General features: G+C 48.9%; 1 protein-coding gene across 1 annotated transcript in view; it reads left to right on the forward strand.

The window, feature by feature from the left end:
• The window catches only part of faim2a (Fas apoptotic inhibitory molecule 2a), a 43,797-nt gene that overhangs the window by 15,049 nt on the left and 7,101 nt on the right, over positions 1 to 21,647 (forward strand). Inside the window, exons 6-8 of the mRNA XM_059978245.1 lie at positions 5,122 to 5,172; positions 17,138 to 17,177; positions 18,780 to 18,817. Coding sequence (XP_059834228.1) covers positions 5,122 to 5,172; positions 17,138 to 17,177; positions 18,780 to 18,817 — 129 coding nt within the window. The remainder of the gene's footprint in view (positions 1 to 5,121; positions 5,173 to 17,137; positions 17,178 to 18,779; positions 18,818 to 21,647) is intronic.

Raw genomic sequence — 21,647 nt, forward strand, 5'->3', positions numbered from 1 at the left:
TCGCTGATGATTGCGCCCTCAACGCCAGCACAGAGCAGAAGATGCAGCGAGAAATGGACTGCCTCTCACGAGCCTGTGACAATTTTGGACTTACAATCAGCACCAAAAAGACCAAAGTTATGTACCAGCCCGCACCCGGAAAGCCCTACCAGGAACAACACATCACAGTAAAGGGGCAGAAGCTACTGGCAGTCGACAGCTTTACTTATCTGGGCAGTACTCTCTATCACGAGCGGTGAACATAGATGCAGAGATCAGCAACAGAATTGCTAAAGCCAGTGCCGCCTTTGGGAGACTCCGTGAGAATGTTTGGGAGCGGAGAGGACTCAGCCTTACCACCAAACTGAAGGTCTACCGAACAGTGGTTCTCACCACCCTCCTCTATGCCAGCGAGACCTGGACTGTCTGCAGCAGACATGCTAAACAGCTCAACCACTTCCACTTGAGCTGCCTCCGCAGACTTCTCCACGTACGATGGCAGGACAAAGTCCCAGACATGGAGGTCCTGGAGTGGGCTAGCACCCACAGCGTCTACACCTGCCTACAGAAAGCCCAAGCCAGATGGGCTGGCCATGTCATCAGGATGTCTAACAGTTGGCTACCAAAACAGCTGCTGTATGGAGAGCTGAGCCAGGGCAAGTGCTCAGTTGGAGGGCAGAAGAAACGTTTCAAAGACTGCCTCAAAGTGTCCCTCAAAGACCTCAACATCAATCCCAGTGACTGGCAATCACTTGCTCTGGACTGCCCAAGCTGGTGGAGCATGACCACTAAAGGAGCATATGCAGCAGAAATCAGACGCACCGCAGAGGTTCAGAGGAAACGCGTCGCGCGCAAGGCTCGAACTACCTCCACTTCCACTGCAGCACCTACCCTCATATGCCCCACATGTGGGCGAGCTTTCAGGGCCCGGATTGGCCTCACCAGTCACCACCAGACCCACAGTCACAAACCCTCCATCTGACAGAAGTCGTGGTCGTCTTCGACTCCAAAAGGCAAACAACAGCAACAGCAACTGTTTTAAGAAAGGCTCCAAGAATAAATCAGGAAATTATAGGCTGGTGAGCCTGATATCAGTAGTGGGAAAATTATTGGAAACTATTCTAAGAGACTGGATATGAGTATTTGGATAGATGGGAATTGATTAGGGGTAGTCTGCATGGCTTTGTGCATAGTAGGTCATATCTAACCAATCTTGTAGAGCTTTTAAGGAAGTTACCAGGAAACCTAATGATGGCAAAGTTGTGGATGTTGTCTAGACGTACTTCAGCAAGGTATTTGACAAGGTCCCACATGGGAGTTTGGTCAAGAAGGTTCAGTCAATTGCTTGGCATTTAAGATGAGGTAGTAAATTGGATTAGACATTGGCTTCGCACGTGAAGCTAGAGTGGTCGTAGATAGTTGCATCTCTGACTGGAGGCCTGTGACGAGTGGAGTGCCACAGGGATTGGTGCTGGGTCCGTTGTTGTTTGACATCTATATCAACAATTTGGATGATAATGTGGTTAACTGGATCTGCAAATTTGCAGATGACACCAAGATTGGAGGTGTAGTGGACTGCGGGGCGGGCTATCTTGGCTTGCAGAGGGATCTGCATCATTGGAAAAATGGGCAGAAAAATGGCAGATTAAATTTAATGCAGACTAATGTAAGATGTTCACTTTTGGACGACCAACCAGGATAGGTCTTACACAGTGAGCAGTAGAGCACTGAGGAGTATGTTAAAACAAAGGGATCTGGTCCATAATTCATTGGAAGTGGCATCACAGGTACATAGGGTCATAAAGAAAGCTTTTGGCACATTTGCCTTCATCAATCAAAGTATTGAGTAGAGGCTTTGGGATGTTATGTTGAAGTTGTATAAGACGTTGGTGAGGCCTAATCTGGAGAACTGTGTGGAGTTTTGGTCACCTGCCTATAGGAAAGATGTAAATACGAATGAAAGTTCAGTGAAAATTTTCAAGGGTGTTGCTGGGACCGCAGGATCTGAGTTAGAACTTTATTTCCTAGAACATTGAAAATTGAGAGGAGATTTGATAGAGGTATACAAAATTATGAGGGATACAGATAGGTAAATGCAAATAGGCCTGTTCCACTGAGAGCTATAATTGGATTCATGGATTAAGGGTAAAATGTTTAAGGGAAAACTGGCAGCTCATTAAAGGAATAATGAGCTGCCAGTGCAAGTGGTGGATGTGAATTTGATTTTATTGTTTAAGAGAAGTTTGGATAGGTACATGGATGGGAGGGTATGAAGGGCTGTGGTCTAGATGCAAGTCGACTAGTCAGTTTGATGGTTTGGTATGGACACATTGGGCTGAAGGGCTTGTTTCTGTGCTGTAGTTTTCTGACTCTTATGACTCTATAATTCTATCTCCTACAAGGTGAAACCTAATATCTTGAATACTTCAGTCCCTTAAAGCCTTTTATGCATACTTTGAAATTGAGAATAGAATCAACACCTGTGTGAATCCTGCAGCATCTGGTGACCGTGATCTCTGTCTTGGAGGTTGATGTCAGAAATCTTTCAAGAGGGTGAACCCCCACAAGGTGTGTACTTTGTGGAGCACTGAAAACCTGTGCCAAGCAACTGGTGGATGTGTCCATGTCTCACTGCTGTAGTCAGAGGTTCCCACCTGCTTCAAAAGGGTAACCATCATACCAGTACCCTAGAAGAGCAGGGTGAGTTGACTCAACAACTATATTGCCCATTTCTACTCACATCTATTGTGATAAAGTTTTTTGAGAGGTTGGTCATGGCCAGAATCAACTCCTGTCTAAGCAAGGACTGGAAACGCTGCTATTTGCTTATTGCCACAATAAGTCTTAAGCAATGTCATTGATATTCGGCCTTGGATCACCTGAACAATAACAATGCCTATGTCCGGCTGCACTTTATTAATCACAATCAGCATTCAAATCAATCATATGCTCAGTTCTAATCGATAAGCTCAAATATCTGGGCCTCTGTATCTTCCTCTGCAAATGGATCCTTGAATTCCTCACCGGGAGACCACAGTAAGAGTGGATCAGAATTAACATCTCCTTCTCACTAACAGTCAACACTAGTGCACCTCAAGGACGCCACTGCTTTTCTCTCTCTGCACCCATAACTGCGTGGCTAGGCACAGCTCAAACACCATCTATAAAATTTGCTGATGACACAAGTTTTGCTAGCAGAATTTCAAATGGTGACAAGGAGGCATACAGGAGTGTGATAGATCAACTGGTTGAGTGGTTTCACAACAACCTTGCAATCAATGACCAAGGAGTGAATGTGGACTTCAGGAAGGGGAAATTGAGAGAACGCACACCAGTCCTCATTGAGGGATCAACAGTGGAAAGGATGAGCAGTTTCAGGTTTCTGGGTGTCAATGTCTCTGAAAGTATTGATGCAATTAGAGAAGGCACCACAGTGGATATATTTCATTAGGAGATTCAGGAGAATTGGTATGTCACCAAAGACTCTCAAATTTCTGCAGTAACAATAGACAATAGACAGTAGGTGCAGGAGTAGGCCATTCGGCCCTTCTAGCCAGCACTGCCATTCACTGTGATCATGGCTGATCATACACAATCAGTACCCCGTTCCTGCCCTCTCCCCATACCCCTTGACCCCGCTATCTCAAGAGCTCTATCCAACTCTCTCTTGAATGCATCCAGAGACTTGGCCTCCACTGCCTTCTAGGGCAGAGCATTCCACATATCCACCACTCTTTGGGTGAAAAAGTTTTTCCGCATCTCTGTTCTAAATGGCCTACCCCTTATTCTTAAACTGTGGCCTCTAGTTCTGGACTCACCCATTAGCGGGAACATGCTTCCTGCCTCCAGTGTGTCCAATCCCTTAATAATCTGATATGTTTCAATCAGATCCCCTCTCATTTTTCTAAATTCCAGAGTATACGAGCCCAGTCACTCCAATCTTTCAACATATGACAGTTTTGCCATTCCAGGAATTAACCTTGTGTACCTAAGCTGCACTCCCTCAATAGCAAGAATGTCCTTCCTCAAATTTGGAGACCAAAACTGCACACAGTACTCCAGGTGGGGTCTCACCAGGGCCCTGTACAGCTGCAGAAGGACCTCCTTACTCCTACACTCAATTCCTCTTGTTATAAAAGCCAGCATGCCATTAGCTTTCTTCACTGCCTGCTGTACCTGCATGCTTGCTTTCATTGACTGATATACAAGAACAGCTAGATCTCATTGTACTTCCCCTTTTCCTAACTTGACTCCATTTAGATTGTAATCTGCCTTCCTGTTCTTGCCATCAGTGGATAACCTCACATTTATCCACATTAAACTGCATCTGCCGTACATTTGCCCACTCACCCAACCTGTTCAAGTCACCCTGCATTCTCATAACATCCTCCTGACATTTCACACTGCCACCCAGCTTTGTGTCATCAGCAAATTTGCTAATATTACTTTTAATCCCTTCATCTAAATCATTAATGTATATTGTAAACAGCTGCGGTCCCAGCACCGAACCTTGCGGTACCCCACTGGTCACAGCCTGCCATTCCGAAAGGGACCTGTTAATCACTACTCTTTGTTTCCTGTCAGCCAGCCAATTTTCAATCCACGTGGAGAACATTCTATCTGGTCGCTTCACCATCTGGTAAGAAAAAGCTGCAGGAAGTTGTAATCTCAAGCAATTCTATTATGGACCCTCTCCTTTCCAGCATCCTTCAAAAGGTGATGCCTCAAAAAGGGAGTATCCATCATTGAGGGTCCTATTGCCCAGAACATGCCCTCTTCTCATTGCTGTGATCAAGTCAGAGGTACAGGAGCATGAAGATGCAAACTCAATGTTTCAGGAATAGTTTCTTCCCTTCCACTATTTGATTTCTGAACATCAGTGAACCTATGTACACTATCTCACTTTATATTTTCTGATTTTGCTCTCTTTTTGTATTACTTATTTATTTTAATTTTGATATATATTTATTAGTGTAATTTATCATTTTTTTATTATGTATTGCAATTACTGCTGTCACAAAACAACAAATTTCATGACAAATGTCAGTGATACTAAACTTGATTCTGATTCAGTGTACCTTGAACTGTTCTAATCTAAATCTCACTCTGTGCTATATTGTTTTCTGTTCTACTTTTCTCTAGTGGGATCTTCATTTCTGTGTACTTGGTTCTCGCCTGCTGTACAAGAGTCAGGTCAGTTCCAAACAAAATCTCTTAGCTACTGCCACTGATTATTTGCATTGCTCACTCTGACACTTTCGAGTGAACTGCCCTCAACACACACAGGTTTAGTCTTACCCCAATTTGTCCTCATTATATGAGTCTACACAATCACCTTATTCCACTATCTTTCAGTACTTCCTTATACATACTTAACTTAACTCTGTAACCTTTGGGTTAAATTCCAGCAGAACAATGTAGGCAAATGTTCGCTAGGTTCAGGAAACCTGTTTAAGCATTCCTGTCTGGGGTGAGTGGAGTTGCAGTTCGTTGTATGTGTGTGTGTACTTGGAGAAAATATCAGTGGTGACCCTCAGCAGGAAAGGCAATAGTTATCATCAGAGATTGAACCTCTTATGCTCACATATTAAACCATCCATCCTGCCTTGTATTTATCTTTTTCACATTTTACCACCCTGCCCCCAACATGCGGTATGCTTGTGCAGACACACAGTTGCACATGCAGATGCACTCACTCACACACAGACACAGAGGCACAGACGGACATAGACGCACACAGACAGAAGTACACAACGAACACATTACCCTTCAGATCCATCACTTTATGTCCTTCCTTAAACAACAGTTTTAGTGGATAGTTTTGGAAATTCGAAAGTATTATGAATGTGTTTCAGATATTCAATTCCTCTAACCTTAGAAATTCCATTGCACTTTTTAGTATAATCTATTTGAAAAACAATTATTTTTCCAGAATAAAATGCAATAATGACAGCTTTCAGATCATTTGGGGTTGAGTCTGGAACTTTAACCAGGCCCTTGCTAACTGTTGCCCTTGTGAACAAGCTTGATTAATGTGTCAGCAGTGTCAATTGCTATGTGACACAGGGATTTTGGATCTTGGCAGGGTCAGCCTTTACTTTATTGTCACCAAACAATTGATACTAGAGCGTACAATCATCACAGTGATATTTGATTCTGCTCCCTGGTGTACAAATCGATGATGATCTTCTTAGCACTGCTGGGCTGGGACCCTGCCAAGTAAGGGAATAACTTCATCGTTGCTAACTAACCCTCACCACTGATGCACCTAAATCAATTCACCCCTCGGATTTCCCCCAATTCCATTGGAATGATGTCTCCAGTCCACACACACACACACACACACACACACACACACACACACACACACACACACACACACACACACACACACACACACACACACACACACACACACACACACACACACACACACACACACACACACACACACACACAAATCATCAGTGCCAATCAGCTGAATGCTTCCGTTGGAGGACTCCTTATTCCCTGATTTCTGCTCCCCCCACCATCACCCACCACCCATGATCCACTCCAATTCTTCAACTTTAACTCTCATCAGAAGCCCATTGGGTCAATTGTTGCCAGACCCTGTTGTGATGGAAATAACTGGTTCTTTGAGTCTCAACAGTCGAGGCCTGGACACACACAGTTTTGATAATAAGGAATTTATTATTAAAGGGGAAGTCGGGTAAACACAAGCAACTACAATATACAGGAAGTGGTGTGGGGACAGGGTACGGTTACACATACAAAGAACAAGGGAAAAGCACAACAACAGCTATCCCCCTTGACCTTGGATAGCCGCGGCTCCCTTACCAGGACAAACGATAGACCTTCCCAAACATAGATCAATGCACTTACCTCCAATGAGGTGGTCTGTGAGAGAGACCGATCCAGGGTCAAGTCTCATCTTTTGTAGCATGGGGCTGGGCGTGATAATCCAATTAAGGTGACCAATAATTTAGGTGTGAATTGATTAGTTGGGAAGGACCAAATGTTGATTGGCACGTGGTGTGTCCTCCGACCAGCCAGGTGGCAGTGCAACTGTCACGTGGCCGGTATCTCTGGATATACGCAGCTAGTGCACTGGGGTCTGTGTCGGGGTGGAAGTAGTGGCTGATGATATTTGGGCAGCCTGGTCCACAGCAGTGTTAAACGTTGCCTCTTCATTATCTTTCTGGGTCTGGGCATCCACATGGTGGACAGAAATTTTTCTGTGAGCAGCCTGGTCCCAAATGAAATGCCAGTGGTGCTGTCCCCAGAGGGAACGTCCATGTATTTCCCACCCCATGTCTTACCACCGGGCCATCCACACTGCAATGCCGTTAGCTACTGCCCAGGAGTCAGTATAGATGTGGACTGGTCCGGTAGTGTTTTGGAGGGTGAGGGCTACTGCCACCAGCTCGGCAAGTTGACTGGAACCCCCCTCTCCCTCGGTGGTTAAAATTCTACCCGTGGCGGGATGAAGTGCTGCCGCTTTCCAAAATTGTTTACCCCCTTTCCAGCGGCTGGAACCATCTGTGAACCAGGCGCGCAGTTTGCTGTCGAGGTCAAGGGAATCGAAGGGTTGACCCCAACATGCTGGGGAGGGTTGTACCTCGGGGATGACTTGTTCATGGAGGCGGCTGACCCCTTCAGGACTGGGCTCAGCCTGGTCCACAATGTACCACTTCCACTTGACAATGGAGGACCTCTGGGCACGGCCCTCCTTGTGGGTAGAATCAGGGGACTTGACCCATCGCATTATGCGGAGATGGGGGCAAAGGACGACAGGGTCGGTGCCTGTTTGGTGTTCTGTGGCGAGGAGCGCCAGGTAGCAGGCTAGTAGCTGGAGCTCAAAGGGGCTGTAGCGCACTGCCGATTCAGGTAGGGACTTAGTCCAGAAACCGAGGGGGACTCTATGCCCTGGGGTCTTCTGCCAGAGGCTCCACTTGGCGACCGTCTCGCTTGCTGAGACCTGTAACTCAAAAGGCAGACCCGCCTGGCGGGAAACAACAGCGTACCAGGGTTTATGGGGACGGCCTGCGATGTCTTCAACAAAGGTGACAATGTCAGGTACAGCGGCGGCGAGGGGGGGTGCAGCCTTGTTCAATTGCCTATAATCAACGGTCATCCGCCAGGAGCCGTTCCGCTTACGGACAGGCCAAATGGGGCTATTGAAAGGCGAGGCAGCGGTTCTAGTAATCCCCTCCCATAACAGGGCTTGAATGGAGTCTGCGATTTCTGGGCGCCCCCCCCCCCCCAGCACTCTGTACTGACTGTTACAGATTATCTTGGGGAGGGAGGGGGAACAACGATTGGCTCCCACTTAGCCGCCCTGATGACAATAGTGGCTCGCGCGATGCCGAAGGTGAACTTGCCCCTGTTTGTTTCAAGTGATTGTCCCTTTAAAACATTGATCCCGAGGATACATTCCGGGGAGGAGGCAATAAGGACTTGTACACGTCTGGGGGAATGGTTGCCTATGGCTAAGCGAAGGGTGACCTCCCTAGCTGGTAACAGGGAGCCCCCCAATCCCTCTATCTGCATGTCCGTACCCCTCCATAAGGCAGGATTGCCTGGGATAATCGTGTGCTGGGCGCCTGTGTCGACAAGCGCCATCCACCTCTGTGTGTTTCCCTTTCCCCAGTGTACTGTGACGGGTAAATGTGGCCTCAGGTCCACCTCTGTGTGTTTCCCTTTCCCCAATGTACTGTGACGGGTATATGTGGCCTCAGGTCCACCTCTGTGTGCTTCCCTTTCCCCGATGTACTGTGACGGGTATATGTGGCCTCAGGTCCACCTCTGTGTGTTTCCCTTTCCCCAGTGTACTGTGACGGGTATATGTGGCCTCAGGTCCACCTCTGTGTGCTTCCCTTTCCCCAGTGTACTGTGACGGGTATATGTGGCCTCAGGTCCACCTCTGTGTGCTTCCCTTTCCCCAGTGTACTGTGACGGGTATATGTGGCCTCAGGTCCACCTCTGTGTGTTTCCCTTTCCCCAGTGTACTGTGACGGGTATATGTGGCCTCAGGTCCACCTCTGTGTGTTTCCCTTTCCTCACTGTACTGTGACGGGTATATGTGGCCTCAGGTCCACCTCTGTGTGCTTCCCTTTCCCCGATGTACTGTGACGGGTATATGTGGCCTCAGGTCCACCTCTGTGTGTTTCCCTTTCCCCGATGTACTGTGACGGGTATATGTGGCCTCAGGTCCACCTCTGTGTGTTTCCCTTTCCCCGATGTACTGTGACGGGTATATGTGGCCTCAGGTCCACCTCTGTGTGCTTCCCTTTCCCCGATGTACTGTGACGGGTATATGTGGCCTCAGGTCCACCTCTGTGTGCTTCCCTTTCCCCGATGTACTGTGACGGGTATATGTGGCCTCAGGTCCACCTCTGTGTGCTTCCCTTTCCCCGATGTACTGTGACGGGTATATGTGGCCTCAGGTCCACCTCTGTGTGTTTCCCTTTCCCCAGTGTACTGTGACGGGTATATGTGGCCTCAGGTCCACCTCTGTGTGTTTCCCTTTCCCCAGTGTACTGTGACGGGTATATGTGGCCTCAGGTCCACCTCTGTGTGTTTCCCTTTCCCCAATGTACTGTGACGGGTATATGTGGCCTCAAAGTCCACCTCTGTGTGTTTCCCTTTCCCCAGCGTACTGTGACTGGTATATGTGGCCTCAGGTCCACCTCTGTGTTTCCCTTTCCCCAGTGTACTGTGACGGGTATATGTGGCCTCAGAGTCCACCTCTGTGTTTCCCTTTCCCCAGTGTACTGTGACGGGTATATGTGGCCTCAGGTCCCCCGGGCGGGAAAGGGCAAGAGAGCAAATGCGCCGGGGGCCCTGGCCTTCATCCTATGGGAGGGGGGAGGAGGGCTGGCACGCCGGGGGTGAGGCACTTTGCTGATGGAGGTGGGACATTTCCTGCCTGACGAGTTGTCAGAGTTCTGCTTCGAGGGTCTTCGAGACAGTTTCAGGCAGGGAATGCGCGGAGGGTGGCTCGGTGTGGGTGGTCTTTTTGTAAGTAGTCTTCCCCCTGCAATGCTCCTTCCACAGGGCATATGGGTTGGGGGTGGGGATGCCATCTATCTGGTTACGATCCACCCCTGCACGCAGCAGGTCTGTGTACAGCTGCCTGTGTGTATATCTGAGAGGGATAGTGTCTAGGGCCCTTGTCTCAGTCTTGCGGACCTGCGTAGGTGCCCCGCTCTGCATATATTCTAATCCCTCCAGGAGGGTGATGGCATACCATACGGTCCTACCGCTAGCTGGTGCCATGAGGGGCAGGATTACCGACTTCAGATCAGGGCGTGCAATAGTGACCAAGTATCCCGCTAGGGCACCGGTCACTCGTGTGTTTTCAAGGAAGTTACAGTCACAGGCACCTTGATAGATGCCGTTGTCCAGTGCCCATTCCCTGATAACCTGGGTGCCCTCACTGACCGTACCCCATTGCGGGCACCCGTGTAGATCCCACTCCAGAAGTGTGGGATAGCGAGCTCGTTCCGCGGTCACTACCCGATCCCACAGGGTTGTGCCGTTGCAGATTATTGTTTATGCTCTGCTGGTCAGAGAGGCTTCCCAGGGCGCTTGCTTCCTGATGGGAGAGGCAGAGGTTGGGCACCCCCTCATCTCACAGCTGGAGCAGCCAGGCAGCAAGATGCTCGCCTGGTCGTTGGCGGTAGCGATCCGCCAACTGGGTCAGCTCCTTGGGGGAGGTCCCAGGTCTCCGTGGTCTTGGAGTGACTAGGGGAAGGTCTGGCCGACTCCCCCTCGTTCCCTTCCTCCCTGCGATGAAGCTGGGACATCGTGGTGACGGGTTGGGCATGTTGGAGCTCAGGTGAGAAGGGGGAAGGGTGGTTGTGGGACCTTGGCTCCTCGGGCATCCCCTCGTCGTCACTACCAGCCAGATGTCCCCATCCCCCAGCCCTGCGTCCAGCTTGTTGCCGCACTGGACTAAGGCTGGAATCTTTAATGGGTCCGGCTGCCAGCCAGACCGATGGGCTGCCCTGGCCGGCTGAAGTTTTATGAGGCGACAGGCAAGTTCAGTTCCCCTAACTTCAAGGTCATCGGCTCGGGCCTGGGCAGCCTGTGCTGCTTCCTTCAGTGTGCAACAACGCTGACTGAGGTCTTCAATTTCCCTGTCCTTCTTGACTCCCCTTGGCTTTGGGGAACCCTGATTCCTTCAGGAGGGAGACCACATGAGGGCCCAGCTTCTCTCCACGGGGCTCTAACTGCTCAGACCAGTCCGCTGGTTTTCCGTGGTCTGCCAGCATGCTGACCAGACTCTCAAATCCCTCCCTTTCATCAGCCCACCCGGGGATCTTATCCTGGGTGCCTGCACTGGCTTTCTTCCCCTTATTCCAGAACATTATCCCCTGTGCTTGTGTCCAGCCAAAACCTATGAGACCCTGCTCCACAGCACCAAACGTTGTGATGGAAAATAACTGGTTCTTTGAGTCTCAACAGTAGAGGCCTGGACACACACAGTTTTAATAATAAGGAATTTATTATTAAAAGGGAAGTCGGGTAAACACAAGCAACTACAAAACACAGGAAGCGGTGTGGGGACAGGGTACGGTTACACATACAAAGAACAAGGGAAAAGCACTACGACAGCTATCCCCCTTGACCTTGGATAGCCGCAGCTCCCTTACCGGGACAAACAATAGACCTTCCCAAACATAAATCAATGCACTTACCTCCAATGAGGTGGTCTGTGAGAGAGACCGATCCAGGGCCAAGTCTCACCTTTTATAGCATGGGGCTGGGCGCAATAATCCAATTAGGGTGACCAATAATTTAGGTGTGAATTGATTAGTTGGGAGGGACCAAATGTTGATTGGCATGTGGTGTGTCCTCCAACCAGCCAGGTGGCAGTGCATCTGTCACATGGCTGGTATATCTGGATACAGACCCCTCCTCCCAATCCCAACTTCCAAACAGAATGCCAGCAGGGAATTTTGGCACCCCATTGGCCATTGGAGTGCTTTAGCAGGGGATGAATTTCAATATGATTGATGGTGTCCATTTTACAGTCTTTAAAGTGCAATTTAGTCCCTGAGCACCTTCCTTCAATCTGTACCATTCAGAGGGGAGACTTTAATACCTACACTCCCAATATTATTTATTAATTATTCAGAGATACAGCAGGGGCCAATGAGCTTGACCCACTAATTAATCTACTAACCCATATGTCTTTGGAATGCAGGAGGAAACCACAGCACCCGGAGGAAAACCACACGGTCATGAGTAGAATATACTAACTTCTTATTGACAGCAGCGGAATTGAACCAGGTTGCTGGTGCCATAATAGTGTTACACTAACTGCTATGACACTGTGCCATCCCCAAACAACAAATTTCACAGTATATGTCACTGATTGTCAATGTGATTCTGAGAAAATTTGAAAACCTCTTGCAGTATTATCCATGTTTTTTGTTCAATAGTTTCGATAATTTTTATTGATCTAACAATTCCAAACCACTGAGCACATGAAAAATTGCCGTAGGAAAGCAGCATCAATCATCAAAGATCCTTACCACCCAGACCATGCTCTTTTCTCTCTGCTGCCATCAGGTAGAAGGTACAAATGCCTCAGGACTTGCATCACCAGGTTTAAGAACAGTTACTGCTCCTCAACCAAAAGGCTTTTGGACAAAATGGTATAGCTGTAGCGGTGTGCTACAAACAGCGCTAAAATTACGACACGGAGTCGCTAACTGCAGTCGAAGGAAAAAACTTTATTCGAAAACTTCAGCCTCACTTTTAAGCCTCTGTCAACCGGCCCCCCATGGCGAAGAGGCTCCAAAGCTCTCTGCTCGCAAACCCCCGTAGGCTATCTAATTGTGAGTCGGTTCGCATACGCTAGGAAATGAGCCGCCACATAACCCCCCCCCAGAACCGGCGATACACCCCCCAATGTCCACAGCCTGGGCCAGAACCTGCTTGGGAGGTCGGCCTCTGCGCCGAGGCGCCGGAAACTCGGCCGGTTGCGCCAGGTCCACATGGGCCGGCTTGAGGCGGTCCACCGTGAAAACCTCCTCCTTCCCCCCAACGTCCAGCACGAACGTGGACCCGTTGTTCCGGAGCACCGTAAACGGCCCCTCGTATGGCCGCTGCAGCGGTGGCCGATGCCCGCCCCTTCGTACAAACACAAACTTACAGTTCCGTAGGTCTTTGGGTACGCAGGTCGGGTGCCGCCCATGCTGTGAAGTGGGTATGGGGGCCAGGTTACCGAGCTTCTCGCGAAGTCTGCCCAGGACTGCAGCGGGTTCTTCCTCTTGCCCCCTCGGGGCTGGTAGGAACTCCCCGGGGACGGCCAGGGGCGCGCCGTATACCAACTCGGCCGACGAGGCGTGCAGGTCGTCCTTGGGCGCTGTGCGGATGCCGAGAAGGACCCAGGGAAGCTCGTCCGCCCAGTTGGCTCCTCGCAGGCGGGCCATGAGGGCCGACTTCAGGTGACGGTGGAAACGCTCCACTAGCCCGTTCGACTGTGGGTGGTAGGCAGTGGTGTGGTGCAGCTGAGTCCCCAAAAGGCTGGCCATAGCTGACCACAGGCTGGAGGTGAACTGGGCGCCTCTGTCGGAGGTAATGTGGGCTGGTACACCAAAGCGGGATATCCAGGTGGCGATCAGGGCTCGGGCGCAAGATTCGGAGGTGGTGTCGGTGAGCGGGACCGCCTCTGGCCATCTTGTGAACCGGTCCACGATAGTCAGGAGGTAACGCGCTCCGCGCGACACTGGCAGGGGGCCCACGATATCCACATGAATGTGGTCGAAACGCCGGTGGGCGGGATGGAACTGCTGCGGTGGGGCTTTGGTGTGCCGCTGAACCTTGGCCGTCTGGCAGTGCATGCACGTCCTGGCCCATTCACTGACCTGTTTGCGGAGTCCGTGCCAAACGAACCTGCTGGAAACCATCCGGACAGTTGTCCGGATGGAGGGATGCGCCAAGTTATGAATGGAGTCGAAAACACGTCGCCGCCAGGCTGCGGGGACGACCGGACGGGGCTGGTTGGTGGCGACGTCACAGAGTAGGGTCCTCTCACCTGGGCCCACGGGGAAGTCCTGGAGCTGCAAACCAGAGACTGCAGTCCTGTAACTCGGAATCTCCTCATCTACCTGCTGTGCCTCTGCCAGTGCCTCAAAGTCTACCCCTTGGGAAAGGGCATGAACGGTAGGGCGAGAGAGCGCATCCGCCACGACATTGTCCTTACCCGAGACGTGCCGGACATCCGTTGTGTATTCAGAGATGTAGGACAGGTGGCGTTGCTGGCGGGATGACCAGGGGTCGGATGCTTTCGTAAACGCAAAGGTAAGCGGTTTGTGGTCCGTGAACGCGGTGAAGGGCCGACCTTCTAGGAAGTACCTGAAATGCCGGATTGCCAGGTAGAGCGCCAACAGTTCCCGGTCAAAAGCACTGTACTTGAGCTCGGGTGGCCGCAGGTGTTTGCTGAAAAACGCCAGGGGTTGCCAGCGACCTGCGATGAGCTGCTCCAGCACCCCACCGACTGCCGTGTTTGATGCGTCCACTGTGAGGGCGGTAGGGGTGTCCATTCTGGGATGTACTAGCATTGCGGCGTCAGCCAAAGCTTCCTTCGTTTGAACGAAAGCGGCGGCGGACTCCTCGTCCCAGGTAATGTCCTTGCTCGGACCCGACATCAGGGCGAACAGGGGGCGCATGATCCGGGCAGCTGAAGGGAGGAAGCGGCGGTAGAAATTGACCATACCTACGAATTCCTGAAGGCCTTTGACCGTGGTGGGTCGGGGGAAGTGGCGGACCGCATCTACCTTAGCGGGCAGAGGGGTTGCCCCGTCTTTAGTAATCCTGTGGCCCAGGAAGTCAATGGTATCAAGTCCGAACTGGCATTTGGCAGGGTTAATTGTAAGACCGTACTCACTCAGTCGGGCGCAGAGTTGACGGAGGTGGGACAGATGCTCCTGACGACTGCCGCTGGCTATGAGGATGTCATCCAAATAGATGAACGCGAAGTCCAGGTCCCGTCCCACCGCGTCCATTAACCGCTGGAACGTCTGTGCGGCATTCTTCAGGCCGAACGGCATGCGGAGGAACTCGAAGAGGCCAAACGGGGTGATGAGAGCCGTCTTGGGGACGTCGTCAGGATGCATCGGGATTTGATGGTACCCTCGGACAAGGTCGACCTTGGAGAAGATCCGGGCGCCGTGCAGGTTTGCCGCAAAGTCCTGAATGTGCGGCACAGGGTAGCGGTCCGGTGTGGTAGCCTCGTTCAGCCTGCGGTAGTCGCCGCACGGTCTCCAGCCCCCCGTCGCTTTGGGCACCATGTGCAGGGGGGAAGCCCAGGGGCTGTCGGACCGCCGGATGATCCCCAATTCCTCCATTCTCTGGAACTCCTCCTTCGCCAGTCGGAGCTTGTCCGGGGGAAGCCGCCGAGCACGGGCATGGAGGGGTGGTCCCTGTGTCGGGATGTGGTGCTGTACGCCGTGCCTGGGCATGGCTGCTGTGAACTGCGGTGCCAGAACCGATGGGAACTCCGCCAGGACCCTGGTGAAGTCGTTGTCGGACAGCGTGATGGAGCCGAGGTGAGGGGCTGGCAACTGGGCCGCGCCCAGGGAGAACGTCTGAAAGGTCTCGGCGTGTACCAGTCTCTTCCTGGGCAGGTCAACCAGCAGGCTGTGAGCTCGCAAAAAATCCGCACCCAGAAGCGGTTGGGCTACGGCGGCCAGTGTGAAGTCCCACGTGAACTGGCTGGGGCCGAACTGTAGCTGCACCTGACGGGTGCCATAGGTCCTTACTGTGCTGCCATTCACGGCCCTCAGGGGGGGACCCGGTGCCCTGCTGCGAGTGTCGTAACTTGTCGGAGGTAAAACGCTGACCTCAGCCCCAGTATCGACCAAAAAGCGGCGTCCCGACCTGCTATCCCACACATACAGGAGGCTATCCCGATGGCCAGCCGCCGTAGCCATCAGCGGCGGCTGGCCCTGGCGTTTCCCGGGAACTTGCAGGGCGGGCGGCAACGGCGGGCTTCTGCGCCCCACCGCTGGTGGTAGAAGCACCAGTGGTCATTGGGCCGGGGGTTAGTGGGCTCTGCGGCCGGGCCTGGACTGGTTTGCTGCCGGGAGCGTGGCTGGGTGATCTGTGCGATGGACGCCCCGCTCACCTTTTTGGCGTTCCACAGCAAGTCCGCCCGGGCTGCCACCTTCCGGGGGTCACTGAAATCCGCGTCGGACAGCAGCAGGCGTATGTCCTCGGGCAGCTGCTCCAGGAATGCCTGCTCAAACATGAGGCCTGTGTGTCCCTCGGCCAGAGACAACATCTCGTTCATTAAAGCCGATGGAGGTCTGTCGCCCAAGCCATCCAGGTGCAGTAAACGGGCAGCCCGCTCGCGCCGTGAGAGTCCGAAAGTCCTGAGGAGCAGGGCTTTGAATTCCGTGTACTTGCCGTCTGCCGGGGGCGACTGTACGAACTCCGCGACCTGGGCAGCTGTGTCCTGGTCGAGGGAGCCCACCACGTAGTAGTAGCGGGTGTCTTCTGAGGTGATCCGGCGAACGTGGAATTGGGCTTCGGCTTGCTGGAACCATAGGTCCGGGCGCTGTGTCCAGAAACCCGGCAGTTTCAACGAAACCGCATGAACAGAGGCGGCGTCGGTCATTTCTGGTCCAAAAATCGTTTGGACCGTCGGGGTCACCAATTGTAGCGGTGTGCTACAAACAGCGCTAAAATTACGACACGGAGTCGCTAACTGCAGTCGAAGGAAAAAACTTTATTCGAAAACTTCAGCCTCACTTTTAAGCCTCTGTCAACCGGCCCCCCATGGCGAAGAGGCTCCAAAGCTCTCTGCTCGCAAACCCCCGTAGGCTATCTAATTGTGAGTCGGTTCGCATACGCTAGGAAATGAGCCGCCACATAGCTACATTTATTTAAGGACTCCTTTATTTTGTTATTTCATGCTCATTATTTATTGCTATTTATTTATATCTGCATTTGTATAGTTTGTTGTCCATTGATCCTGTTTACAGTTACAGTTTTATATATATATACACACTAAGTGCGCCTGCAGAAAAATAATCATAGGGTTGGATTTGGTGACACGTATGTACTCTGATAATAATTTTTGCTTTGAACTTTGAATTCTTTGAAGTTTGCTTTAATCTACTCTGTTTTCTCTATGCAGGAGATGTTTTCCCTGGAATTTAATTCTTCTGTCAATTTTTGTATGTATTTCTCATGGTGGTGTTGCAGTTGATGTGTCTACATTTCTGAAAATATTAGACGTGTTGCATTTTAAAAACCTTGAGCTGTTGGTTAACTTTTAATGATAAACTGAGGGTCTACATCTCAAATTTCAAATAGAAATGAAAAATCAGAAAAAGAACTGGAGAATGTTTCCCCAAAATTCTGGGGTCTGTTTTAATCACTTAACCACATTAGTTAGAGTAAAGAAAATACCTTTAAATTCATTCTTCATTCTTTTTGATTCAGTAGCAACAGGTATTCCCAAAGGAGGCACTGTACATGTATAGAAGGTTTTAAGAGATTACTCTAGATTACTCTATTAGAGTAATATATAGAATTAAAATATGAAAAGAAAGACAAATGTTCAATAAGGTAGTAAAGGAAACAAAATAATATTTATCAGCCAATCACTAAACCAAGCTATACAAGGTACCAGAAGGACTGCAAAAGTCTGACAACCTTTTTCTCTCTATCTCTGAACTCCAGTTTCTACCCAGCCTCAGAGAAGATCCCCTTTGCACAAAAAAATTGCCCCTTATTTCCTTCGAAACCCTGTACCCAAATACTTTCCCCTTGCACTGTACCAGGTGCACACAATTTAAAGGAAAAAATAGAATGCAGTACTGTACATAGTTTTTCAGTTATGGAGAAAGTGCAGTGTTGGAAATATTCCTTCCTTAAACATTAATTTTTCTGTGTCTTCTTCCAGTTATCTGTTTCCTTCCCAGTTTTCTACCCCTCACTCCCTTAATTTACCTTTCACAAAACAATTGGGCTCCAATTCTGCAGCATTTTCCTTTTCTACAAGATGTCCTCAGTGACCAGCCAATGAATAGCTTCAAAGTGTAATTGCCGTTGTCGGTAGTAAGGCTGCACATAGCAAGTTCCAGAAACAGTAATGAGAAAAATGACTCAATTAGTTTTCAGTAATGGAGACACAAGATACTGCAGATGCTTCGACCTGGAGCAAAGCACCATCTGTTGGACTCCAGTAGAATTGGAGAATTAGAGTCATAGAGTTGTAGAGCACAGAAACAGTATCTTCAGTCCAACTTGTCCACATCAACCAAGATGTGTATCCAAGCTGGTTCTGTTTCCTTCCATTTGGTCCATATCTATTTTAACCTTTCTCTCTGTCCATGTACTGTACCTGTCTAAACGTCTTTAAACATTATAATTGTACTCGGTTCAGCTACAGCTTCTTTAGCAGTTCATTCCAGATACCCACCACCCTGTGTGCAAAAAAATTTCTCCTCTCACCTTTAACCTAAGCCTTCTAGTATTAGACTCCCTTACCCCTGGAAAAAGACTATGACAATCCACTTTATGTCTCTTATGATTTTGAGGTCTTTGAGGTCACCCCTCAGCCTTCTACAGATTAAAAGAAAAACTTATAGCTGGACAATAAGTCATGATATCATTGCCTCATCCTAAGGACAAATTAAAACAGAGCATAGAGTGTGTTGACCTTTCTGGTTCTCATCATCCTGGCCAGTTCCCATTGAAACTCACATGTCATTGAACTTAAGTGAATCTGAGTGTTTACCTTTATCTGATACAACTTCTCCTTCTTTACTCAGACTCTGAGCATGTCATATATGGCAGGGATGCTTACCACGTAAGAGATGATTATAAAATGTTTTTTTTCATTCATGGGATGAGGATATTGTTATCAAGACCAACATTTATTGCCCTAACATAATTGCCTCAGAGGTGGTAGTGACTCAGCCTTTCAGGGTGCTCCTAGAGTGCTGTGGGGGAGGGATTTTCAGGATTTGTATCCATCAATGATGAAAAAATAGAGTAATGTTTCCGGGTCAGGATGGTATGTGAGCGGGACGGAACCTGTGGGTGGTAGTGTTCCATGCTGGCTCTTCTGGATGAGGGAAGCCACATACATGGAAGTTTCCACTTAAGTAGAGTTGGGCAAATTGCTGCTGCATGTTATTACAGATAGTGAATAAAATAATTGATACAGTGCAGTTGGCACCAAATTCATCATCTGTTCGGAACACTGATTCACTTATCAGGGTTTACTTGATAGGGTCCAGGATATCTCGGCACTCTTAAGTGGGAGGGTGAACAGTCAGAGGTTGTGGTCCATGTAGATATCAATGACATAACTGGGAAGAACTCCCTTTGCAGTGACGAGGTTCTGCAAAGGGAGTTCAGGGAGTTAGGCACTAAGTTAAAATGCAGGACCTTCAGGGTTGTGATCGCAGAATTGCTACCTGTGCCACATGCTAATGAGACCAGAAAAAATAAGACATCCTACAGTTTAGCACATGGCTAAGGAGGTGGTGTAGGAGGGAAGGCGTCAGATTTTTGGATCATTGGTCTGTCTTCATGGTAGGTGGGACCAGTACAGAAGAGACTGTTTGCACCTGAACTGAAGGGGGACTAGCAGGAAGGTTTGCTAGTGCTGCATAGGGGTGGAAGGGGTTTGCAGGGAGAGATTTAAATTGGAGTCAGTTGGATGGGAGCCAGCATGCCAAAACAGATAGTGGAGAGGTTGTTGAAACGGATGTTATTAAGATCTCAGATAAGCTCAAGAATCAAAAGGTTGAGCATGGTGTGACTAATGCCCTGAGTTGTATCTATTTCAATGCAAAAATATCATACACAGATAGCTCAGGGCATGGTATCGTAGCTATTAGTGCGATTAGGTTGCAGGACAGGCAGGAAGAGCAACTCAATATTTTGGGATTCTGTTGTCTTAGAAGTGATAGAAAGCCAGGGATTAAAGGGAGAGGGGTGGTGTTACTAGTCAGGGAAAGTGTCATGGCAGTGCTCAGTCAGGAAAGACTGGAGAACTTGTATAGTGAAGTGTTATGGGCGGAACTGAGAATCAAGAAAGGTATAACCACGTTAATGGGGCTATATTACATATCACCCAACAGTCTGTGGGACTTAGAGGAATAAATTTGGACAGAGATCACAGACTGCTTCAAGAAACAAAAGGTTATTATATAAGTGATTTTAACTTTCCACATATTTACTGGAATTCCCATACTATAAAAGGACTAGATGGGGTAGAGTTTATCAAATGTGTTCAGGAAAGTTTCCTTAATCAGCATGTGGAAGTTCCAATGAGAGAGTGTGCAATACTTTATCTGCTATTAGTGAATAAGGTAGGGCAGGTGACATAAGTTTGTGTAGGGGAATACTTTGCATCTAGTGATCATAATGCCATTAGTTTAAAAGTAAATATGGAAAAAGATAGGTCCGGTTGTGTGTTGAAATTCTAAATTGGGGAATTTGATGGTATCAGAAAAGATCTGGCAGGTTATGGATTGGGACAAGCTGTTTTCTTGCAAAGGTGTACTTGGTCAGTGGGAGGCCTTCAAAAGTGAAATTTTGTGAGTACAAAGCTTGTATGTGCCTGTCAGAATAAAAAGTAAAGATGTCAAGTTTAGGGAACCTTGGTTTTCAAAAGATACTGAACCTGGTTAAAAAAAGGATGTGCATAGAAGGTATAAACAGGTAGGAACAAATGACGTATTTATGGAGTATAAGAAATGAAAGAGAACATTTAAGAAAAACATCAGGAGGGTTAAAAGAAAGCATGAGGTTATCCTAGTAGACAAGATGAAGGAGAATCTTAAGGGATTCTACTGATATGTTAAGAGCAAAAGGATTGCAAGGGACAAAATTGGTCCTCTGGAAGATCAGAATGGTAATCCATGCGTGGAGCCAAAAGAGATGGGGGAGATGTTAGATGGATTTTTTGCATTTGTGTTTACTCAGGAGATATACAGAGTCTATACAAGTGAGGAAAAGCAACTTTGACTTTATGGACCCTATAGAGTCTACAGATGAGGAGGTATTTGCTGTCTGGAGGCAAATTAGGGTGGATAAGTCTGTAGGGCCTGACAAGGTGTTTCCCTCAGACCCTACAGGAAGCAAATGCAGAAATTGCAATGGCCCTAGCAGTGATATTTAAATCATCCTTAGCAACAGGTGAGGTACCAGAGATTAGAGGATTACTAATGTTGTTCCTTTGTTTAAGAAAGGCTCTAAAAATAAACCAGGCTGGTGAGCCTGACACCAGTAGTGGGAAAGTTATTGGAAGGTATTCTAAGGGACTAAATACAATATATGAATATTTGGATAGAAATGGGTTAATTATGGATAGTCAGCATGGCTTTGTGCATGGTAGGTCATGTCTAACCAATCTTAGTGTTTTTCAAGAAAGTTACTGGGAAAGTTGATGAGAGTCAAGGCAGTGGATGTTGTCTATGTGGACTTTAGTAAGGCATTTGACAAGGTCCCGCATGGGAGGTTGGTCAAGAAGGTTCAGTCATTTGCCATTGAAGATGAGGTAGTAAATTAGGTTAGATGTTGGCTTTGAGGGAGAAGCCAGAAAGTGGTAGTAGATGGTTGCTTCTCTGACTAAAGACTTGTGACTAGTGGAGTGCCGCATGGATCGGTGCTTGGTTTATTGTTGA

Source organism: Hypanus sabinus, chromosome 1 (genome assembly GCF_030144855.1).
Source record: "Hypanus sabinus isolate sHypSab1 chromosome 1, sHypSab1.hap1, whole genome shotgun sequence".
NCBI classification, from domain to species: domain Eukaryota; kingdom Metazoa; phylum Chordata; class Chondrichthyes; order Myliobatiformes; family Dasyatidae; genus Hypanus; species Hypanus sabinus.